The following is a 22103-nucleotide window of genomic DNA, read 5'->3' as shown; positions in this document are numbered from 1 at the left end:
GGACTTATGTAATGAAGTACATGGCGACAACCGCATCGGAAACATTGACGGCTGCATCGAGGAAAGGGCGGCGGCGTTTTGGCTCAGTGCTCAGGATGGAGCCACGGGCATAAGGTCTGTTACCAAACAAACAAACAATATGTAAGGAATACGGGACGACTTCACGGACGATAGTTTAGTTCGTAGATTGGACTTGCAACGCAAACAAATAACGATTTTCAGCATGATGCACCTCGTCATTCAGTCACGCCGTGATCGTGATGCCCTCATTGATCCGCAGGAGGAGTTCATTACGTCTTAGAAGCTAGGGTTCAAGTTTGAAACAGCCTCGGATTCCTTGCCCAGTTCATTCGTGAGGAGTTCGGACTGCGCATGGCGTTTCGGTGAGAGTGACATGCTTTCTTCACCTGCTCGGTGTATGCTGCAGCCAAGTGCCGGCCCCTGCTTCTTTTGCGGGGCCGTGCACCATGCCCCGCCACTATCAGCACGTGAAGATAACGCTTACCCCGACGTCACGCAGCCTGCCCTGCCTTACGTAAGTTGCAACCCGACCAGGATCGCGTTGGGCGGCTTTGCATCCCATCCCATCTCTTGTTCCGGAACAACTGACCTCGCCCCCAGCCCTGGCGGCGTATGCTCATGCACTTCGAGCATTCAAGCACCGCGTCGCATCGCATCTCATCTACTGCACCTGCGCCTACCTCCCCCAAGTGCGAGTTGCTCTTGCCGAACTTGCTTGACGAGTCGCAGGCTCAAGTATCCATCAGTGGACATTTGAATCCCCTTCGTCTCCGTGATTTACTGTTGTTCTTTCGCGCAGCAAGTGCCACTTGCTGTCGTCATTTCGTCAACTTTTGAGGGCTTGCAAACCCAGGACGCTCTTGTGCCTGCCACACGTGGACGTTGTTGACTTGACTTTCGTCTTCAAGCCATTGCAAGCCTCGATCGTCACATTCACTAACTGTCCACCATCTTGTTGCATCTTTCTTTCTTTTTACTCTCCCTACCTACCGGATCGTTATTGAGGTTTGATCCTCAAGCATCATGGTAAGCTGATAAAAAGCACAAGTGCATCGTCGAAATGGGGAGAGAGAAGAGGTCTCAGCCGGGCCCGGCCACGGCGAAGGACCGCCACAAACGAGCTGGGAAACCTAGCAAGACCCTCGATCGGAGCGTGCCCCTGCCGCCGGGACTCGTCGCCGCGAAGCCGGTCACCGCAGTCACGAACTCAAAGCACCAGTCTTATTTCGAGTTCATTGAGAACAAAGACAAGAAGAAGCCCCTGCTCTTCGAGGTACTGCCCGAGTCGAACATGCACGTCGGCCGCTGAGCGTCAAACTGAACCACAATCACAGATCACGGCCAACCGTCAGCCACCGCCAGGGATGAAGTACATTCCAATGGGCAATCCGGAACTCACGGAGCGGTGCAAGGAGATATCAAGAGAAATTGGCGCTCTTGTCTACATAGTGGTAAGGCTGTCGGATTGAGAGGTATCAGACCAAGTACTTACGGGTTGGAAAGACATTCGCGAAGAAGGACGCGTCGGAACTGAGCCAACAGATCCACCGAGTCGGTCATCACATCCGCGAAAATATCGTGGATCGTGCGATGAGTGAACTGGGGCAGGATGCCTTTTACGAACCGACCACAACAGGACCAGACCAAGTCGAGGAGATCCCTCGCTCCCAAACGGAAATCAACAAGCAAGCCGATGCTGCACTGCGCGAGCTTTTCCCTCGCATTCCGCATACCGACAGACAGCAGATCATCGATCATGCGTTCAGAAAGGTTTGTTAATGCTTGCCAACTGCACGAAATGCGTGCGATGCTCACGGTTGCACAGGGCAAACAGTTCAAAGGTGAACTGGTGGTGGGGTTGCAACAGGAGCTGTCGCTTTCGCGGCGCGTGCAGCTCGCCGTCCTCGCCCACATCCGGCACAACCACACGAGATACGACGAGCTCCTCCGCGAGACATCATGGCACAATGCCAGAAGAGCTACAGAGCAATTATGTCTGGACATCCTCGTCAAGTGGCGAGGCGATGACGAGAACGGACGTAACCAACTCGACGAAATCCTTCGAGAAGTAGTCGTTCTATCTGATGATTCTGATGACGAGGATTCTGGCGAGGAGCCTGATTCCGACTCATCAGCCGTGCTCACCGACAGGTCCATGAATGTCGCAAGAGTCCCGGTGCCAACCATGCGTCAAGACCGTGCCAGCCGGAGCCGCATGTCGACGGCATTGCCGTCCCATCCAGGATCTCCCCAGGCAGTCGCTACGCCAGGAAAGAAACGGGTCAACAAGAAGCATCGCAGACGTGCTGCGAAGCATAAAGAGCGTAACTTCAGTAGGTACGAGGCTGTCGCAAATGCCAGATGGTCCGCAGCCATGAATCGGCAGAAAGCAGTGTCCAACGCGCAGCCGCAGGAGACCGGTGTGGTGAACGGTTCCGTTAGTCACGGAACGTATTCCCAAAGTCAGCCTGTTGTGTTCATGGATGGCAGGGCGCCAGTGATTGACCTCGGCCCTGCGCACCCGCAAAGGCCAGCGTTCGGCTCCTTTGCCAGCAACCCTTCTCGAGAGGCCAGGCCGCTCATGGACCGTTCCTTTGCTGCGCCGCCGATCGATTCTCAATATTTTGCTTCTGGTTCTTCGTTGCACAAGGTAAATGAATCTGGGAGTACGCCTGGCCACAGCTCCGTTGGTCCTCAGGGACCATCAAGCCGTCAGCTGCAGGATTATCTGATTCCTTCGATCGAGCCCAAGTCCCCTGATGCTAGCAAGCCCCCAATGCGCTATCAACGCCCCTTGGTGGAATACGCAGATCTTGGAGATGACCAGCCCTACCAGCGGAGAAGATCACCACCCGGAGGCCCCACCCTACGAGAAGCAGACCGGCTGTCCCCTCGCCGGAGGAGTCTGGGCTACCCAGAAGGTGCTCGGTCGTTCCATGACGGTCGTGAACAGCCGCGAGCCCCCCCTCCGGCTCGGGCCCCATCTTACATCGAGTTCGCACAGGATGTTGCTCGACTGCCAGCTTACCAAGCTCCGCGCCAGGTCGAACCTTCACTGCGGAGAGATGAGGCTGTACTGGGAGCGAGAGCCAATCCCATTATGATTGAGGATCCGCATGCTCGATCCCAGACTGTTGTTCTCGGTCCTGGAGAAAGCGTTAGGGACAGATTTGGCCCAGACGTGGAGATCCTGTCCGTCCGCCGCCCCCTGCGTGACGCCGGACCTGGCCCGGAACGTCGTGTTGCGCCCATGGACGAAGGCTTCATCCGCCTTAGAGAGGATCGTCCCCATTTGCCTCGGGATGGCCTGAGGGAAGAAGGTTTCCTTCGGATCAGAGAGCATCCTGATATTGTGCCACGTCGTTCCACCCCAGTGGCAAATAGCAGACACTCTCTGGGCGATCTAAGATCCACCTTAGACTCAGACCGGTACCAACCACATGCAGCACCTGGACAGGCTATCTATGTGAGGCGTGCCGAGAGGATGCCTCCGGCTGATATGACATACCCAGTTTCCGGCGGACGACGTTTTGAGGGTGCGATGAACGATAGACTCGCTCAGCGCCACATACCTTCGCCTGTGTATGATGGAGCGTAAGTTATGCGTCACACAGAGTTTTATTGCTCATCACCTACTAACTGCGAAATGCAATCAGACGCACTGGTGGTTATCTATCACACCAACCCCAGGGAGCATACGGTATCCCAGTCCATCGGCATGCAAGACCGACAGTACGGGTTGACGACCCCCAGAGATTCGAGAGATACCCGCCACCTCCTCCTGGGCAGTCACAGTGGCCGCGTGCAAGCGACGATGTAATCATACTTGACTGATCACAAGCACGATCTCTACAACTGAGAAACGGGAGCATGTCTATGGCTCTCACCAGAGCCTCCAGCATTTGTTGGGCGTTGGAGGAAAGCATATATATAGTGAAGGACTTGGGGCCTTTACACCTGGATGGAAAGGTTAGGTTCCTGACTTTGTGACTGATTTGCATTTGCATTTGCATTAGAGATGGGAGGTATAGAGAGATGGGTCCTGTTTTTGATACCCCTGCAGAACATGATAGCTGTGGAATAGCAGTGATTGGAGGAGCAGCAGTAGGACGACTATTGTCCGGAGGTAGCAACGAGGCTGAGGACATTCATGAATCAGGAAGAATCAAAATATCAACGCTCGAATGGCTTATCGCGATATCATATACCGGTAGCATTTGCAGTGTGCCTCTGAAACTGTATCTAATGGCCGCCGCCCATAATGATGTAGGCCTCTCGATGTGATGGCGCAAGAACGCAAGTAGATGGGTGAATCCAAAACGCAACGTGAAAGCAGTCGCACCAACCATCCTAAACTAGGGCCGCATCGCCGCGCAAGATGACGGGTGTATAAACATGAGCGTACTCAAACTCCATGAAATGCAACCGGCCTACAAATGCTAATCCGAACGCAGACGCCTCATCTCTGCAAATGGAAGGAGGGAGGGGGGGAAAAAGAGAGAACGAAAACACATGGGAGGGCTACGTCATGACGCCAACATGGCCTGTCTCGTCCTGACAGGCTGCTGTGCTTCTTCTGCTTCTGGCTCGTCGGGCAAGACGGGTTCTGTGTCGGGGACCGTGGGCAGCTTGTGTTGTTTGGGAGGGTTGCGGGCCGCCTCCTCCGCGGCGACGCTTGCCTCGAGAGCCGCCAGCTCGTCTTCGACCTCTTCCTCGTCCTGATTCGAGATGCGACCGCCAAGCATATCGCTGACTTCCTGAGTGAGAAAAAAGACGACTCGTCAGCATTGTACTCAGCTAGACAGACCACCGCAGCTGTCCAAGAGCCCGAGGTCTGGGCGCGGCGGCGGCGACAGGAGCAACGAACCTTTTGGTAAGCAATGGCATCGGCCGTCTCACCCATGAGCTTCTCAACGTGCTCAATGCCGCCCATCTCGGAGTGTATCTCCTTCAGAACCTTGGTACCCTGCTGCAGGCCAAATACAACATCCTTCTGGATCATGGCGAACTCGACGGAGGAGGTGAGCATCTCGAGCTGCTCGAGCTGGGCGTCCGTCTTTTGGAGGAGGGACTCCTGGTACTTTTTGCGGCGGAGGGCGAGGAGGGCGCGTGGCTTGTCGCCCTTTGCGAGCATCTGCTTCGCGATGGCGGTTTCCTTATCTGTCAGGACGGTGATGCGGCGCTGATACTGGTGGAGCTTGTCGCGTTGGAGCTTCATGTCGAGGATTGCCCTGCGGGAGGATGCGCGTCAGTAATACGGGCTTGCAGAGACTATTCAAGGAGTGCATAGAAGCGGCGCATGAAATCTGCGACGCTGCGCACGTGGGTCGTGAAGGTAGGGGAAGCAAGACTTACTTGTCCTGGGCGGTGACTTTACTTGCGTTGCCGCCCATCTCGACAGGTTTCTGCGGCGATTGGGAACTCTTGCTGTATTGTATGCACGATGACAGAAGACGTGGGATGCGCGAAAAGAAAACAAAGGGAGCGCTGTCGTATGCGTGTATGCAGAGGAACGGACGTCGTCGGTGGTCGGGCGGCGATCGGGGGTGTGTTTGGCGGTAGGTGGTGGTGGTCTCGTGCTTTGCCCGGCTCGGTTTCGAGGCGCAACGCTGCGACGGGCGGCGGGCGGACCTGGCTGGGGAATGGGTGACCAACCCACCCGCTGAGGAACACCCTGATGGGAATGTGAAGTTCGTCATTGCCCCATGTCCGACGTGGGGCCGAAGGCTTATCGATAAGACAAGAAGCGGCCGGCTTCGCGCGGGTTAAAAGGTACCGAGGTACTTGGGTGCGGTCTGCAACTTCATGTCTGTTTACATCGCGATGGCTTCAAACACCTGTTCTGCGCAAATAAAGTTGCGAGCCAAGTGCTCGCTCTTCTATGTCTCTTGATAAGAACACCATCAATACTTCAAATCCAAGAAAAGTGAAAAACAAAAATGGGACCTCGTGTCCCATCCTCTAGGCCCCAACCTCGCGTGACGAGAATCGAACGGCGCCCCTCCAGGATTACCAGAAACCTATGGGAGGAATTTGTTTGAACATGTGATTTTACCAACTGGGTCACGCCGTTTTCGCTGAACTGGTTGAAAGAACTTGAGGCGAAAGTTGACCAAATACCTTGGGAGTGACGAAGGTGAGAAGTAGTGGGGCTGTCACAGTCGAAGGAAGGAGCTGTTGCTCTTGAGGAAGGAGCGATGGCAGCTGGATCCAGCCTTGAGCCAGTTCTAGATGAAGCTTCGCTCACAAGGGGAGTAGCCGCCCCTCTAAACTGGTCATTCATGCACTTCCTTGCTGCCAGTGGCCAGCCGGTATTTTCCTGGTATATTCATCATCTATAGTTGTTCCACCGCTTGGATTTATATCGTTCGATGTTTATATGTACTTTAAGCCGTTGGTTTTCACGATAGGGTACCCTCGATCGGTGGTTCTCATCACGGACCACAGCTCCGCCTCAAGCCATAACCAACAACACGAGCGCTTGCTAAGCCGCGGCTCATACTTAATCCCAATGAAGACGACGACGACATTAGCAGCGACGACGGTGAATTAGAGCTTGTAACCACAGGAAATATGGTCACTCTAGCACAGGGACAACAGGCGGTCTCCTAGAGTATGTGATACTAACATCATCAATAAACTGTCGTTTCGTTTCCAGAGTTCCACGATATCTGAGCACAAATGTAGTCTTTCTGCCCCGGCAACAGGAGTTTCGCTGAGCTGAAGTTCACGACCCTCCAGTGCGGTCGTCCAGTACCGCTCACTATTTGCTCAGCATGAGAATCAACCCAGAGATACCGAGGTCTTCATCTCATATGGGATCGAAGCCGAGGTTGTAAAAGTATGCTCATAACGCCGGAGAACAGACACAGAACCCCTCAATACGATGTGTCCTGCTTTTGGAATCACCGACATACTTGGAGCATTCGTTTTGTACTCCGACCAAACGTCACGTTAACTTTGAAAGCTGAGTGTGTCTTATGATCGCCTGTGGAGTCTGGCAGAAAATACCAGAGCCCACTGAGTCCAGTATCTACATGTATGGGAATGGTGTCAATAATGTCATGACTTCGCTGTTCTTTGGTTGATTCGATCAAGTATGTCAATTGCCATCTCCTCATGCATGTCCGTAAGAAACCCGCCAAACGCATCGCGGCGACTGCCTCCTAAGGCTGGTTTGACCGAACTACCAAGTTCCCTATGTTTGGCAAGATAGTCGCTGAATTGCTGCTGAATTATAAGAGCTAATAGAAAATATGGCTTTACATGTCGACCTTCACACTTACAGGCAAAGAGGGCGCTTCCATGTGTATCATTTTGGAGCCATTGGTCACTTACATCAATACGCTTCAAGTACGGTGCAAGTGTGAGCCCTGCAGCTTACACGCGCAACTTCAAACAAGAGCACCAATACCTGAACGATCTACATGCCTAGACACACCGTTATGCTCCGGTCTTGGACCGGTGGACGGGCCGTGTGTGGGTCTGCTCAAGCATCACTACTCCGGGCACCGGCCGGAGCCCGACCACATCGGCCCGGTAACCTCATCTGACAGCAACTACCTGCGCAGAGGAATTCGCCGCGCGGACGGAAGCAGGCTTGTCGTATTCGCAAATCTCACAGACATGCAGCTCGCTTCCTTTACTGGTCCGCCGGCTTGTTTGGTCCTGCAGCGCCGCCTGGACCTCTCCGATGAGAAACCGCCCGACCGGCGCCCCGTGCCCATCCTGTCCGGGGAAGCTCATCGGCGCCGAGTACGGATACTTGGCCGCAAGAGCAAGAGCAAGCTCAAGCTTCATTCGTGCTCCTGAAACATCCCCCAGCAAATGCAAACCGTAACGGCAGAGTTTTCCTCGCCATCAACTAGCTCCCGCGGACCCGTGTACGAGAAAGTCTGTGTCCTCCGATGACAACGGACTGATCAACCTTTTCGCCTACCCGGAAGCCTAACCTTCAAACGCTTTAACTCTTACATAATTAATCTTACTGTTTGGCGTTGAAAGGATTGATCGCCCAAAATAGCCCCTGTTGTAGGCAACAACCCAAAGCGCCGCTCGACTTTTGTTGAGGGCTTGGGGTCTTCAAACAAGTTCCAGATGTGGTTGTTGCCGCTGGATACAACATCACCCTGGTGAAAAGGCAACCCAGCGTAAAGTAAAGTACAATACAACCCCTAAATGTTTGTTACCCTCTATACCAGCAAAGTGCTCCGCTAAAATCGACTCTCTCTACAGAATTACTCAGCACAGATTCTCTATTCGCCATCAGACCTTAACCAGTAATATACACTTACTAGGGCAAAGTACCACGCTTACACTCTTTCAGGGGGTATATTGTATGCACACAATGCCACCATTTTGATTCCCGCATTGTCAACTTTTCCATCGCCACCTACCAAGAAAGCAGGAAAAGTTTGAGTGTTCCATTCTCGTCGTCCAAAGTCAAGGATCCCTGTCGTTGCTACTGCCATCGCTCCGTGGCTGACCGGGAATCGCCAACACAACAACGATTAACTTTCACGGCACTGCCCGCAACCCCGGCAGATGCACGTCTTCCATTCTGCAACGCCAAAACTTGATATTGCGACACTACAGAGAACAGATAGGGGGCAGTCAAGCCCAGGGGATCAAACACCAAGACGTGTAAAGAAAAAAAAATTAAAAACATTATTCGCACTCAATTGACCAAAGTGGTATCAGTGTCGCACTGAAGATATTCAGTCTCCTGAAGAAGGCATTCCATCTCCGCCCGCTCATATCCGTGCCGCCCACATCACGAGCCGGTTTGCACAGCGGACAGCAGAAAAACTTGCTCGGTGGTACCATTCGGCTTCGGAGATCTGCAACCACAGTGGGAAACATCCGTCTACTGTGGCATTCCCCCAGACGGCCAGCGCCGTGAAGCGAGCGAGCGATTGACCGGCCGGCCCGCCGATCACTCCAAACCACCAAAGATTGCGTGTGTGGCCCCCGTCCCGCTTTACAGACTTGGGGGCTTAGGAGATCGACTTTGGGCAATGATGGGCAGAATTCTCCAGCCGCCGGGCGCGCCGTTTTCAACACAAAGAAGGGGACGACCCGGACACTGAAGGATTCCAGGCGGCCCGGATCAACGAACGCCAGCTATTTTTTCTTCTCTAGAAACAGGATGCATTCGTTAGCGGAACTCTGCTATCGATCGGGTCCAAGGTCATTAGTCGGCAAACCAACGGGTTGGTTGGTGTGGTAGATGCTATGTAGAATCATGTGTCCCGGCTGGGCATCAATATGCGATTCGATCAATAACTTCTTCACCCTGGCATGTGCATTGAGGCCCAGGATCAATGCAAACCTGCCAGCAACGTCGTGAATCAGTCTGAATGTGATAGAAACCGTGGACATCTACGAAAAAATCGTCCCCCTTGACGGTCGATCATCGCCATCTCGATGAGGAATTACGAAAGGGAGTCACGCTTTCGAAACCCGACCAACCGACGTCCTCACATGGTCCCGTTTCTTATTGCATGTGGCTGCGAAGATCTCCGCGCTACTTGATTTGGGCATCACCGGCGCCGCTGACGAAGCCGATCCTGCCCCGTCGATGAGGGAGGCCGGCGGACCCAGGGATGCGGACGGCTCAAGACGGGCGCCAGCAGTCCGATCTAAACGACGCGTGCGCGCCTTACAGAGGAGTCAACGGCGGGGGGCCGGTCACCTGCTAAACCAATCTGCGCCGGTTCTCTCGGCTAACCGTGACTAACTTACATCATCCTTCGTCTTCGTTTGGTTTTTGTGTTTTTGAGGCCTGCATCAACAGACGCGATATCCTGGGGAAGCGTGAGGGCTAGGCCAAAGCTAGCAAACCGAATAAACATGCCAAACAATGCAACTAAGTGGATTGAAGCATCGTCGAGCAGGTTTCTTGTCTAGTGGATTGCCCAAGGATGACTCCTCCTCCTCGACGATGTTCAGGTTCTTGTTCTTGCTGCGCACTAAATTGGTGCGATTGCACAAATTGTGCACAAAGGGGTGTGTCTATGGAGAGAGCATAAGTGGTCCTTGCTACTCGAGTGGGACCCTCGGGAACGCACCCCCCCGGGTCTCTGCTACGTTCACTCCTCCGAGCGGGCTGCGGCGGCCGGGGGAGGCTGGGAGGGCCGCAGCGTCCCCCAAGTCTCCGGTGCTTGCCGGCTCTCCCCGGCCTGTGACGGCGATCCAAGACAACGCATCGCCAGAGGACAAGAATCTCCACTTGTGCTTCGTTCAACAGACACCAACCATGACTGACACACGGGGGGGGCAGAACGTGAGTGGAAAGGTGGGATACCACAGAGTGGAAACCTTCAGGCTCGCTCTCAGTCGCAAACAATCCACATTGTTGCCAAACTTGTTTCCCATCACTGTAATCGATTGATTGAGGGCTGATTGTACGCAGTAGGCAAAAATGCTCCCCAAGCACGACGCTAGCTCTAGTGCCCTCTGTATTCCAGCCCTGTGAAGCATCTAGACTCTCAATCGACCGTAGGTACGTATGCATCCGTCGTTTCACGGCACTGGGGGACGTTGCTTCACAGTCACGTCCTTTGCGCTTTCTCCACGTCAACTACTTCTCCCTCGGTGGTCTGGACTCTTTCCCCCCCCCGTTTCCACCGAAGAAGCTATCCTGTGACGAAAGTTATGCAACAACACGACGACCGACCCAGCAGTTGACAAAACGTATCCAGGTGACGTTGAAAAGACTGGCGGCGCGTGGGTTCGAACCGCTGTCCCCATTCGCTTCAGGCACAAAATGGAACCTCGTCGCAGAAGCGAGAACCGGGAAGAGTTGGTGGTCAATTAATGGCACGATTGTGGAATGGGCTCCATCTCGTCCTGCCCTCTGCCCCGTAGTACCCGAACGTAGGGAACCACGACCACTGTTCTACCCACGTACGTAGTAGTTACGGAGACTACTAAGGTACGCAGTTGAGTACCTGCGTGTTAACCGGGAGCCATGACGAGAGAAACATGCACTCCGCATCGCAATGTTTCAACTACTCACTCGGCGTCAGCACGCCTTTTTTTATGCAATAGCGTCAGGAGAGAGAGACCCTTTTGTTGAAGTCTAAGAGATTGCATCCCCACATCGTATGTTTGCAACAACTCATTGTTGCACGCCGCTGGTCCGCCGGAAGCCGAAAATACCACACAGTCAAAGTCAACTCAGCACGCACATATTCGCGGACCAAGTCAATGAAACAAGACATGTCGGCATTTGTTTTTCTTTCTTGGATAAGTTGCGCAGTCACAAACAGGATTCGGTGAGAAACCTAGGAACCCCCCCTGAGAGACTTTTTTTTTTTTATTTTTTTTAATGCCGTTCCGTGTCTCTCTTTTGAAAACGTCGCATAACGATGCAAATTATTCGCGTTGCCGGCCTCGCCTATCGCAGTGGCTTATGCGGTTTGGAACAACAAGAAGAAAGTTGCACACAGCCACGCGAGTGAGACACATGACGGGTCGTTGACGGGAAAACGACGGGGAAACATTCAAGGTGGAAACCGATGAGTCAACCTCAAACCAGAAAGACTCTGGAATCTGGACCTTGCACAAAACCCGTGACAGCACAAGACAGGCATACCACGGGGAACGTAGCCGGGGAGTCAAGGAGCCAAGTGGGCGTGGGCGTGGGCAGCATTGTCCCCCCCCCCCCCAAAAAAAAAAAAGATGGAAACAGGGACGCAACATCTGAAGTGGGATGGTATGTACCTTTCGTTCTGGGTTCTAGGCGAGAGGGAGTTCCATTTTGTAGAACCTTGAAGGGTTTTCGGACTCTTCCTAGGAGAAAAAGGAAGAAGAAGGAATGGGGACAAGTGGGTAGTTGAGAAGAGTCACAAGCATGCAAATTTCAAAGTGCAAGGGAAAATAGGGTCGGGACCTCAGCCCATTGAGGCCCAGCGTCGCGGGATCCCGCGTTGACAGCTCCGGGAACCCTGTCTCGAACCCCCCCTAGAAGTTTAGTTCCTTGTTCGGGCCATTTTTTCTGACTCCAAGTTGTGAAAGATCGAGCCCGTCATCGGCAGGTATTCATTGAAAGCGATATGTTAGGGGAAGAGGAGGGGGGGGGGGGAAAGGACATGCAGTTCGTGCAGTCAGCAGAGCCTCCTTCCAAGGGAGGAAGGAGATCGGCAACCCCTACAATTCAATTGCACTTCACCTCATCATCTCCAAGGCACAAGGGGGGCAAGCTCGCAGCTCGCACGTCCTCGTCCGCCTTCTGGCTTTGCAAGTTTCTTCTTCACTCTCCTTGGCAATGAGAATTTTTTTGCGTTTTCTCAGAACGCCCACCGCAAGCCAGCCAGCCAGCCCCCCTTTACCCCCCTTGATCGTCAGGTTCCTTCACGGGCAACGCGAACGAGGGGGGGAGGTGGGCGGCGCCGCCCCCCCACGCGTATATTGTTTTTCCCATGTCTCGATCCAGCTCCTCGGTTCGCCCTCCAGCCCGGCCTCGCAAGCCTCACGGAATTCCATGGCTTCGATTCTTACCGCCGTCCTGGGGTCATGATTCCTAGTGAAGGCATCATTCACTGACCGCCCTGCCGGAGGGTCTCTTCCCCCGGTTCTCGATCGATGACCCCGTAATTCGAGGGGGCGTGAGCGAGCAAAGTCTACACCGCTGAACTGGGTTGGTGAAAAAGAGGTGTGCACACGAGCAGAGCACGAGCAAGGGAAACTGTTCGTACTGCGTACTTGGAGAAAAGAAAAATGTATGAACACTTTTCCCACGTAGAGCCCGCTACGTTGGATAACACAATTGTCGCACTCGCACAACGGGAAGGGGGAGCCCGCGTAACACTCGGCTGAAATGACAGTACCGTCGTTTGGCCAATGTACCACGAGATTGACGCAGAACCTTGGTCCGCCATTTGCCATGTTCAAGATCATCTTGCACGGCTTGTATGTGCTTCAATATCCGTAGGTTACTCATGCAGCAGCTCCTTCAGTTCAGGGTTCTGCGGTGTCCCAAAGTACCGGGGGGGTGAGTAATGTTGGCTTGCTGTCATTACAGGCAGCTTCGGTACCTGAGATGGGGAAAGGGCACCACCTCAAGGGGAAAAAAAAATAAAACAATTGAGCCCTGCACGGTACCTGAGCACCGGGAAAAGTTACTGCGTATCCGTACCTTGCCTTACCTTACCGGGACCCGCCTTCCTGTCGCCGGGAGATCTTCCCCGTGATCCACCCACGCCAGCTCACTGACCGGGACATCCCGCCCCGGCCCAACAATTCTCATTCGCAGAGCTCGGGGCGTGTGCCGGTCGCGGAAACCCACCATTCATTCATTCACTCACTCACATTCACCTCCACTGAGAGAAAGTTTCACGACCTTCCATTGTGGATTGAACCTCATACCCAGCTAGGGGAGGGAAATGGGGAGGAGTGGGTGTACTTACTTCCACGTCGGCGCAACTGGAACTGGAACTGGAACTGGAACAACGGCTTTGCTTGCACCACGTCGTCTCGTTACGTGATGCACTGCTGCGTACTCTCAATGTGCAGAAACCATGGACAAGTGCACAAGCAAGCATGTTTCAGGCACTACTATGCAGCACCTAGTCCCGTGGCGGGTACATGTCTTGTCTGCCCTAAACACGTAGAGGGCAAGCAAAATCTCCTTACACGCCCTGAGGTACCTACCTACATACAGTAACAGCTCGCCGAGGCAAGGAGAAGCCCGCCCTGAGCTAAAGGTGCCCATAGAGCAGCAGCTCGAGGAGGGCCCCGAGCTTCACGTACCTATGGATGCACCATCTACCATCTGGAATGTGAGAGCTCGTAAGGCACACCAGTTGTCACCCGTGGAAGCTCGCTCGGCTGAGGCAGTACACTAGCAGGCGTATTCGTAGCTTTGTGATTTACCGCAGCCGGCCCGCTCGCTGATGTGGCTCTGCCCGACACGATGGGATCAGGCCATGACGGATACATCTTTGCCTAGATACACGTCTCTACGGATATGCTGCTTGCTTGCTTCTCAAGAGAGGGGAGTATTCATAGGCGCAAGCCGACTGGAGGGATTGTCTCGCCCTAGCTTGTGCGGGAGCTACCACGCATACAGCTGTCTCCAGCTCTTCGCTTCCAGAATTAATTTTCCAGATCCACATCTTCACCGGTGACCTTCACGCCCTCTCTATCTAGCTTCTCCGTACATGGCAATTCGGTTTTTCCGAGCCTGTCAGGAGACAAGCGAGAAATGCAATGCCCGAGTGACACGTCTCCCGCATCGATCAAATGAATGACGGGCAGCAAAAAAAGGAGGAAATTCTCTCCCTTGCCCTTGGGCCGGCTCCTCCTCCTCCACCCCATTTGATGCGGGTGGACTGCCAGCTTCCAAAGACAGTAGAAAACATCAGATCATTCACATCGTTCGGTACCAAACTTCGAACGGAGGCGGGAAATTTTTGCCCTTGTATTGGACCCCCCTCCCCCCAAGAGCGGGCCGCGGAAGGACGGAGGGCGGGTAAGATCTTGCTTAACTCTGCTGTGCAAAGGGCCAAGGATACCACCGTCCCATCTGACACGGCGTGGCCCAGCCCCCATGATCGAACCATCTGGTGGCCGATTCCGACACAAACTGCCACGACTTCGCGAGAGGCACGTTCCGAAAGCGGATGAAACGGGCATTTTCTCTCAACGATCATTAGGCGAGACGAGGTGGCCAGTGTGTCGAAAGAGAACGAAAAACAACCCCAGCAGAAATTGCGTGGCCCGTGGGTTTCTGGAAGAAAATCAGAGGGCTGCTTTGGTATCCGTACTTGCTGCCATTGCGAACAAGGCAATGGGAAACTGGGCATCGAGATGATGTGTTCCGAACAATTACGAAACCGCAAGGCAACTCCCGCGATTGGCACGAATGGCCCCTAAACGGCGTTCCGGCTGCGAGGTAAGGTACGTAGCGTCAAAGCCAGGGACGGACGGGGTCTGGACCAAAGGATCTGTGAGGTTCTTCCCGTCCCGGGTAATCTAGCAAGACCGGCGTCTTTGATTGGACAGCCACTCAAAGAAAGTGCAGACGGCCCGCGAAGTGATTCGGCCTGATGTTGATGAAGCCAGCCCTGGGATGCCGATGGTGAAACGGGGCCGTCCAAGATTCGACGACGTGTGGTCGTGTCAAGCCGTGACTGGCATAGCCGACTGCATCTACCGGAGTGTGTGTGTGTGTGTGTGTGTGTGTGCTTGAACGTACCTCCCAATTGCTTGCGTTGTATTGTGGGAACGGCATGAGAGCGCATTTGCGTTTTGATTGAGAGAGGGCTTTTTTGATAGTCCAGACTTGGTTCGACGAGAGGGTCCGTTGTTTGACCTTGTTTGCAGGGCCGCGAAAAGAAGGTTTGGTTCGCCCGTCTTGCATCTGACCCCTGCTTCGTCCAAGGAAGTTGGGAGGTGCGAAAAGTGGTAAGGCAGAGAGGCAGTACACATGGCATGTTGCTTTGAATAGACTCAATCCTTGCTAGAGGCTCCAGGACGGATGCCCAGTTTCGCCTTTGCGGTTCGCACAATTGTGTTTTGCGTACAAGCCCTTGGAGGATGCTCCTTGCAGACTCACGGCGGACTACAAGGGGTGACCAAGAATCAAAAGGCACACGGCATGAGCTGTCTCAGGCCTTCGCCGAGACGGATGACACTTGGAAGCCCGCTCTGCAGACAGCTCTGTGGCAGCCTTTCCTGGGCTCCTGTCAGCGTTTCTGCTGATTTGTTCTGGCTTCTGAGGCATCCGACCGTGCCGTGCCCACGGGCCCGCGCATACTCCTGTTACTCTTTTCCCAGGGAACCGGAATGCCGTGCGTGCATTTCGCTGGATCAGCCCAGATGAAGGTGAAACCGGTTCCGTAGAGTTGACCGGGAAGAAACAGAGAGGGAAGGAAGGAGAAGGAACCAAAAACGTGACTTGCGACGACGTCATCGGTCGGCTGGAGCTGGCATAAGGGAGCGATGGGGCCGTATTACGTGAGCACTGACGATGAAGGGCGGGCGTGCATGCGTGCGTCTGAGAGACCATCCGCACCGGCAACGGTGAATGTGATGAGCAGTAGACTGAGAGGCCTCTTCGTCTGGTCTGTAGGTATACCAAGATTGAGCCATTTGTTTGAACGAGGCGTGCCCACGCCTGGGACATGCGGGTGAGACGGTCCCTGCCACGAACGCCGAAAAAGATGAGTTGTTATTACTGCAGCATCGCAGTCCTGCGTTGTGCTCTGGTTGGACGGCAAAATATGTCTCTCTAGTGCTGATGCCACAGACCGGGTGTAAAACAGCTCAGTGAGGGGAAAGGGGATTTGGCTCGACTTGATAGGGCGCGGCGATGGCGACAAAGAGGTGCTTCGTCAAGCTGCTTCCGTGTGCGTACAGAGATAGATGCAGAGGTAGCCAGAGATAGCATCCCCGTCGCTCGGGGGAAAAAAAAAGCCTCTTGCGCGAACGACATGTTCAACGAGCAAAGCACGGCGTTGCACTCCCTCTGACTGAAACCCGCGCGCTACATGTCTTCTCACCACAAGGGAGCCAGAGAAGCGGTAGCCCGGGACGATGTTACCGCCGTGGTTCGACCAGAAGCTTGTTCTCGAACGGTTCTTGGAGCGGCGAGTGAGAGTCCAGAGAGACGCAGGCGTTAGGAAAACTGCCCGTGGAAGCGAGCCAACGAAATCCCGCCCATTGGCCCTGGGAGCGGCCGGAGACGTACTCTCTCTGCACCAGTTGAACCCTCAATATCCGTTGAGCCGTTCATCTTGTATCAGACCCCTCAGTGCGGACCGGTTGCAAGAGAAAAGTTTGTTTGGGGTTTGTTGTTGTTATTGTCTCTTGATACATGTCTATCTACTACGGGAGCGACTCACCAACTAAAACAAGAACGACAGGGCCTGCTGGCGGACAGCCGGAAAGAAAAAAAAGAAGCAGCTAGAGCCCAGAACGGACATTGACAACAGGAACAGACCTAGACAAAGCCCGGGCAGCGCAGGCTGAAAGATCGATCGATGCGTTGCAGCGTGCTACATTCCTATGTAGGGATGGGGGACTCGGGGAACTAGAAAAAAAAACAATTGGATTTTTTTGTGATCCAGGCGATGAAAAATTTTCACATCCTCAACGGCCTTGTCTAACCTCGCCTTGAACTAAGATCGGAAGGGAAGGGGATCAAAACGCAGAATGGCTTGTTTGACGAGTTGGATTGACAAGGGGGGCGTTGGAGATGAGCATGTCTCCTATTATTTCTGGCTCTGCTGTGACCACTCCCCCAACAAACCCACGTTTGATATGTTTGATGTGATCAATTGTGAGAAGGATTTGTCGTTATCAGACGCCGCTGAGACCATTGCCAGAATAGCTATCAACGCACTCGGTCCAAAGAGGTAGGTAATTCGGTCGGTTGCTGTGCAGTGCAGCGTGGTGATATTACAGATGAGGGGATGGATAGACATTGGAGACACAGAGGGTCGCAATAATACGATGGCATGATGGTCTGTCTTATAGGTGGCAAGCGAGTAAGAGTGAGGCATTGGCATTATCAGCCTCTCGGGTGAAATTGTGGTTATTTCTTATGCAAGCAGCGCAAAACGGAAATGGATGAAGTGTTTCTGACTGCATGTGCATGGAGAGAGAGGGGCAAACTGGGGCGAGGCCAAGACGCTCGGCGCTGATTGAGGCTCTTGACTGTTGCAGCAACGTGAAGCCTATTCTGTCCGTACGAGGTGAGGTGACAACGGCTGCAGAAATTCAAAGCTGCGGGCTGTTCCGCAAGTGAGGCACACACTCACTCATTCACTCACCACACACACCACCACCTCTCTAAGCGAGCTGAGTTGATTTGAGGCTGGGCTGATGGAGGGGCCCCGGGCGCCCTGTGCCCTCCGCGTTTCCGTTTTGAGGATGTTCTGGTTTGCCCCCCCAATATGGCCAGCTACAGCGGGCGAGACGCCTGAAGGCCAGTCTGCCTCAGGGCACCAGTCTGCCACGCCCCTCCACGAATTGGAAGTGTGAGGCAGCTGTGAGGCGAGGCGAGGCGAGGCACTTCTTTACCTTTACACACCCGTCCAATCCACCCCTGCAACTTGTGAGGTGCCACCAGCGCTTGCCTGTAGCGGCGGTTGTCTCCATGGCTGTTTGTAGTGGGAGGAGAGTCTGCCGTGAGGATGAGTGAACTGAGGTGCAAATGTCGTGATTGATTGCCCTTAGCGTTCGGGCCGCCATCGACGCCCGTGGGCATCGGTCCAGATCCAGATTCGCATTCAGAACCTGGACCCTGCCATGGATCCTTCTCAATTGGCGGCCCAGACGAGTTGACGACCTAGAGGCAACGAGGGACCTAGACAGAGCCCCCTTTGGCCCTCCCACGATGGATGTAGCTCACTGGGGACAACGCCGGACATCGGAGGCGATGGCGTGGACGTTGGAGCAAGGGGAGCGAGTGCGGCGTCGTCGTCGTCGTCGTCGTCGTCGTCGTCGTCGTCGTCGTCGTCGTCGCGGCCTCTTGCGGTTTTCGAGGCCATCGAGCGAAGGGCAGGCGGAGTCGGAGACCGAGGTTGAGAGATGAGAGATGAGAAGAAACGAGGGAGTTGTGGGAGCCCATCGTCGATGATCTGCCCATTTGTCTCCGTTTTAGCGCCTAGCCGTAGCTAATTTGCAGCTTGTCCAATGCTTTGCCTCTTTTCCCCCTTTCCTCCTCTCGCTTCGTGGTCGCCGTCGTAAACGCAGCCGTCGCCCTACCCGTCCGCGGCGCAAGGGGAACTGGCACCGGCACGGTATCATTCATCAATGGTAGGCGAAAGGAAGGGGTGGGTTTGGCGAATCACCAGGCCGAGCGGCTACGAGACTCAACTATGGCGGGAGAAAAGCTTGACATTGTGCGAGACGCGAGACGGATTGTGTGTGCGCGTGTGCGTGTGTTGCCGCAGTATTTCTCGCCTGGCGGGGTCCAGTCCGTCTGGTCGTCATTCGACAGAAGGGGTAGTATCAATCTCGTTCCCCGGTGGATCGTGGATCTCACGAGGGTTTCCGAAATCTGGCGTCCCTTGGGCGCCTCGTCATAGGAAGCACGATGGGGGCACCGGATGGCATGTTTTCTCTCGCAGCTCACGTCATTGTCACAGCGCTGCAAGTGGGCGGCGGCAGAGCCCCATGACAGGCGCACGTCGACGGGTCCCTTCCTAACTAGGCACCAAGCAAGAGCAGAAAAAATTAATAAAAAATTCACGGATGCCCTGCCCAACAAAATTAATCAAAGATGGTTTGGATGGATACCCGGTTTGGCGGGGGATGTGCAGCCAGCAGCAGTTCCGTACGGCGGACACCGGCCAAGTAAGTGGAGGAAGAGTATTCGAGTTCGGCTTAAGGCATTTTCGCATGCGCTGGCTGGCATCGGACTTGTCGGTGCTCGGATGGCCATGCCCTGCCCCTCCGGCCGAGGACCCGAGAAAGGATGATCAGACACTCACACAATTGTGAAATAGACTCAGACAGCGAGACGCAGAAGTAGACGAAATAACGACGGAGTGAGAAAGCGAAAGCATCTCATCTTGATTGCCCTGCCCTGTCCCGTCTTGCCCTTGCCCCGGGCATGCTGTCTTGGCCTCGCTCACTCAATCTTGGTGCGAGATTGCGAGCTGTGCACCATCAAACGGCATCGACAAGAAAGCTCAGGCAGAGCGGCGCTGCTGGTGGTGGTGGTGGAACACGATGGACAAGCTGCAAAGTTTCACGTTGGACGTTCCTTGGATGACATAACACAGCCCGGCCACTTCATCGTGCCCTTTTTTATTTTTTTATTTTTTATTTTATTTTTTACTTTTAGCGTTAGCGGCCATCTTCAGGGACCAGCCACGGACAACTCGAAAAGCCTAAAAGATTTATGGCGGGGGGGCAGCACCAGACACGGATAGGCAACGGACAAGGCGAAAAGGCAGCGGCCGAAGGAGACTGGCCCCGGGGCCATAGGTACAGGCGGGGGGAACGGGAAGACTCACGAGAGGAAATGCCACCGCCACCATCCGAGTGCACGATAATGATGGCATCGCCTCAGCACATGGTGCCGAGAAGTTGCAAGTTGTGTCATCTGTCAAATTCCGCCTGTCTTCCCGCCTCATCCCCCTTCGCCTCGCGCAATTCCTTCATCGGGGCCCCTTGTGTCGTTCGTTACCCTTCCAGAGCCATCAGGGGCTGCAGGTTGGCAACGTGGGCGAAAGAGCCGTTGTCAAAGTCTGCAATAAGAAATTCGCACCCTTCAGCCGCCCCCAACGTCTCCAGTATTCCTTCCCAAATTGTGTGCTGTGGCCGCCCCTGGCAGGCCGGTAGAGACCGTCGAGGGATTGGGGGGCCATACGTTGCTATTTTTTTCTGAACTTTTTTTTTTCTTTTTTCTTTTTTCCCCTTTCTGTCTGTTCCTCTCGTAGGTCTCCCTGACACCCCGTGCCCCCCTGGCGTAGTGGCAGGGGCCACACATTGGAGCATGATGGAGACTCGACCTTCCGGCCCCATGACGCCTTTTCCCGTGGACCCACGGCTCGGTCGCGAATGCTCCAGAAAGTGGATGCAGCTTGTGCTGGCATTCAGAGTCATAGACCTTGATAGAGTCACCATCACAAGGGGAAAATTTTGTTGGTTGCAGACAGCATTGTTATTGTGAGAAGTCATGAACTGGTCTTGTTGATATTTTTTTTTCCCTCAATCTGACGTGTTCCTGTGCTAGTCCCTTGTCCTCCCAATGAAACCTGTGCTTCTTGCTGCCCAGTGATCCCGTCAAACTGTTTATCATAATGTTTCTCCGTCCCTGATGCCAGTCCAAGCCCCTCGGAAGGGCTGTTTCCCTGATTGTTCCATCTGATGTCGGGGTATTTGCCCCCAACGCCGTCATCGTTCCTTGAGTCCAAGCCTGTCCACTCAATTGATGACCGGCTCCCCGTGAAAAATACCCATGTCGTTATGTGATAAAAAAGCCAAAGGGGATCATCTTAGTCCCATGTGATGCCATGCCTGTGAACAACCTCTTGTGGAAACAAGCCCCGTGTGTCGTGGTACAATCCCGGTAATTCCCATTGTTGCGCCGCCGTACGGATGAAGCAGCCCTTCTGCCAAAGCCAAGTACTCCCCGGTGTTGAGCCAAAACTTTTTTTTATAATGCAATACTCCGGTGTAATGCCCATTTTTGTTACAACAGTTGAACCAAGGAAAAGTGAGGTAGAGTCGGTGTGCCGAGTTGATGAGTTGCGTAATATTGTTGAAAAAGCGCCGCTTATTGAACGACTAAGGGTGTATTGAACAGCGTAGAAAGAAAAAGTTGAAGAATGATGTGGGTGGAGGGGTCGTTTTTTAGTAGGAGCGGCGACGTTGAAGACGGGCTTGCTCGAAAGACACGGCGTAAGCTTGAAGTTCCCTCCTCGCCTTGTCCGACAGCTGGCTGGCGTCCGCGTTCGATGATGTGGTGCTCTGCATCGAGCAGAGGCTGGAGTTGGAGCTCGAGGTGGTCAGGGTGCGGCGGGTGGACGGCTGCCTCGGAGAGAGGTGTGATTGTCTGACAGGTGTTGAGCCGTACGGCTGGGGGTTGGTAAAGTCGTAGGCGGGAGCGAGGTAGAGCTTGTTCGACGATTGTTGCCTCGAAGAACCGGACCAAGGGTATGAGGGAGCGTTCAGGCCGGGAGAGCTCGCAACGGAGCTGGGGGTGGAAGTCTTCTCGAAGTCGGCCAGGCGGCAGGATTCAGAGCAGTAGGCAGTGCCGTCGGTCTGCTTGTCACAACCGAGGCAGAACTCGGGGGTCCAGAGATCGAAGGCGGCCATGGCTGAAGAGTGCGTGGTTGGGTGTTGAGCGTGCTGTGTAGTTGTGGTGTCGAGACGGTTGAGTCGAGTCAACCTAGTGGTGGTTGATTTTCGTAGCAAGTGATTGAAGTTGGGAGTTGGTGAACTGGATGCGAGTGGTGGGAGATGGAGGGTGTTTAAAGAGTTGGACGGATTGCAGTCATTAAGTAGAAGTATGACTGGTAGCCACAGGCAAAGAGAATGAGCCACGAGCAAGAGTCGGAGAAGTTGAGTGAAGTCGAATGATGGGAGAACGAGAGGTGGATCGAGGAGTGGAAGAGGTC

General features: G+C 54.2%; 3 protein-coding genes across 3 annotated transcripts; 1 reads left to right on the top strand and 2 right to left on the bottom strand.

The window, feature by feature from the left end:
* Nucleotides 1-1081: 1081 nt before the first annotated feature.
* Nucleotides 1082-3125, top strand: COL26b_003534 (uncharacterized protein; the record flags this gene model as incomplete). The annotated part of the gene is made up of 5 exons (XM_053176429.1): nucleotides 1082-1294; nucleotides 1356-1472; nucleotides 1501-1791; nucleotides 1847-2671; nucleotides 2832-3125. The coding sequence occupies 5 exons, from the start codon at nucleotides 1082-1084 to the stop codon at nucleotides 3123-3125; spliced, it is 1740 nt and encodes a 579-aa protein (XP_053039516.1).
* A 1422-nt stretch (nucleotides 3126-4547) lies between these two features.
* Nucleotides 4548-5414, bottom strand: COL26b_003533 (uncharacterized protein; the record flags this gene model as incomplete). Its single annotated transcript, XM_053176428.1, has 3 exons — nucleotides 4548-4778; nucleotides 4889-5252; nucleotides 5377-5414. The coding sequence occupies 3 exons, from the start codon at nucleotides 5412-5414 to the stop codon at nucleotides 4548-4550; spliced, it is 633 nt and encodes a 210-aa protein (XP_053039515.1).
* Nucleotides 5415-21336: 15922 nt separating this feature from the next.
* COL26b_003532 (uncharacterized protein) lies at nucleotides 21337-21801 on the bottom strand (the record flags this gene model as incomplete). Its single annotated transcript, XM_053176427.1, has 1 exon — nucleotides 21337-21801. The coding sequence occupies one exon, from the start codon at nucleotides 21799-21801 to the stop codon at nucleotides 21337-21339; it is 465 nt and encodes a 154-aa protein (XP_053039514.1).
* Nucleotides 21802-22103: the final 302 nt, after the last annotated feature.

This window comes from Colletotrichum chrysophilum (genome assembly GCF_026319265.1).
Source record: "Colletotrichum chrysophilum strain AFK26 chromosome Unknown scaffold_20, whole genome shotgun sequence".
NCBI classification, from domain to species: Eukaryota; Fungi; Ascomycota; class Sordariomycetes; order Glomerellales; family Glomerellaceae; genus Colletotrichum; species Colletotrichum chrysophilum.
The sequence above is the reverse complement of the archived record's forward strand: the minus strand, read 5'-3'. Positions and strand labels throughout refer to the sequence as shown.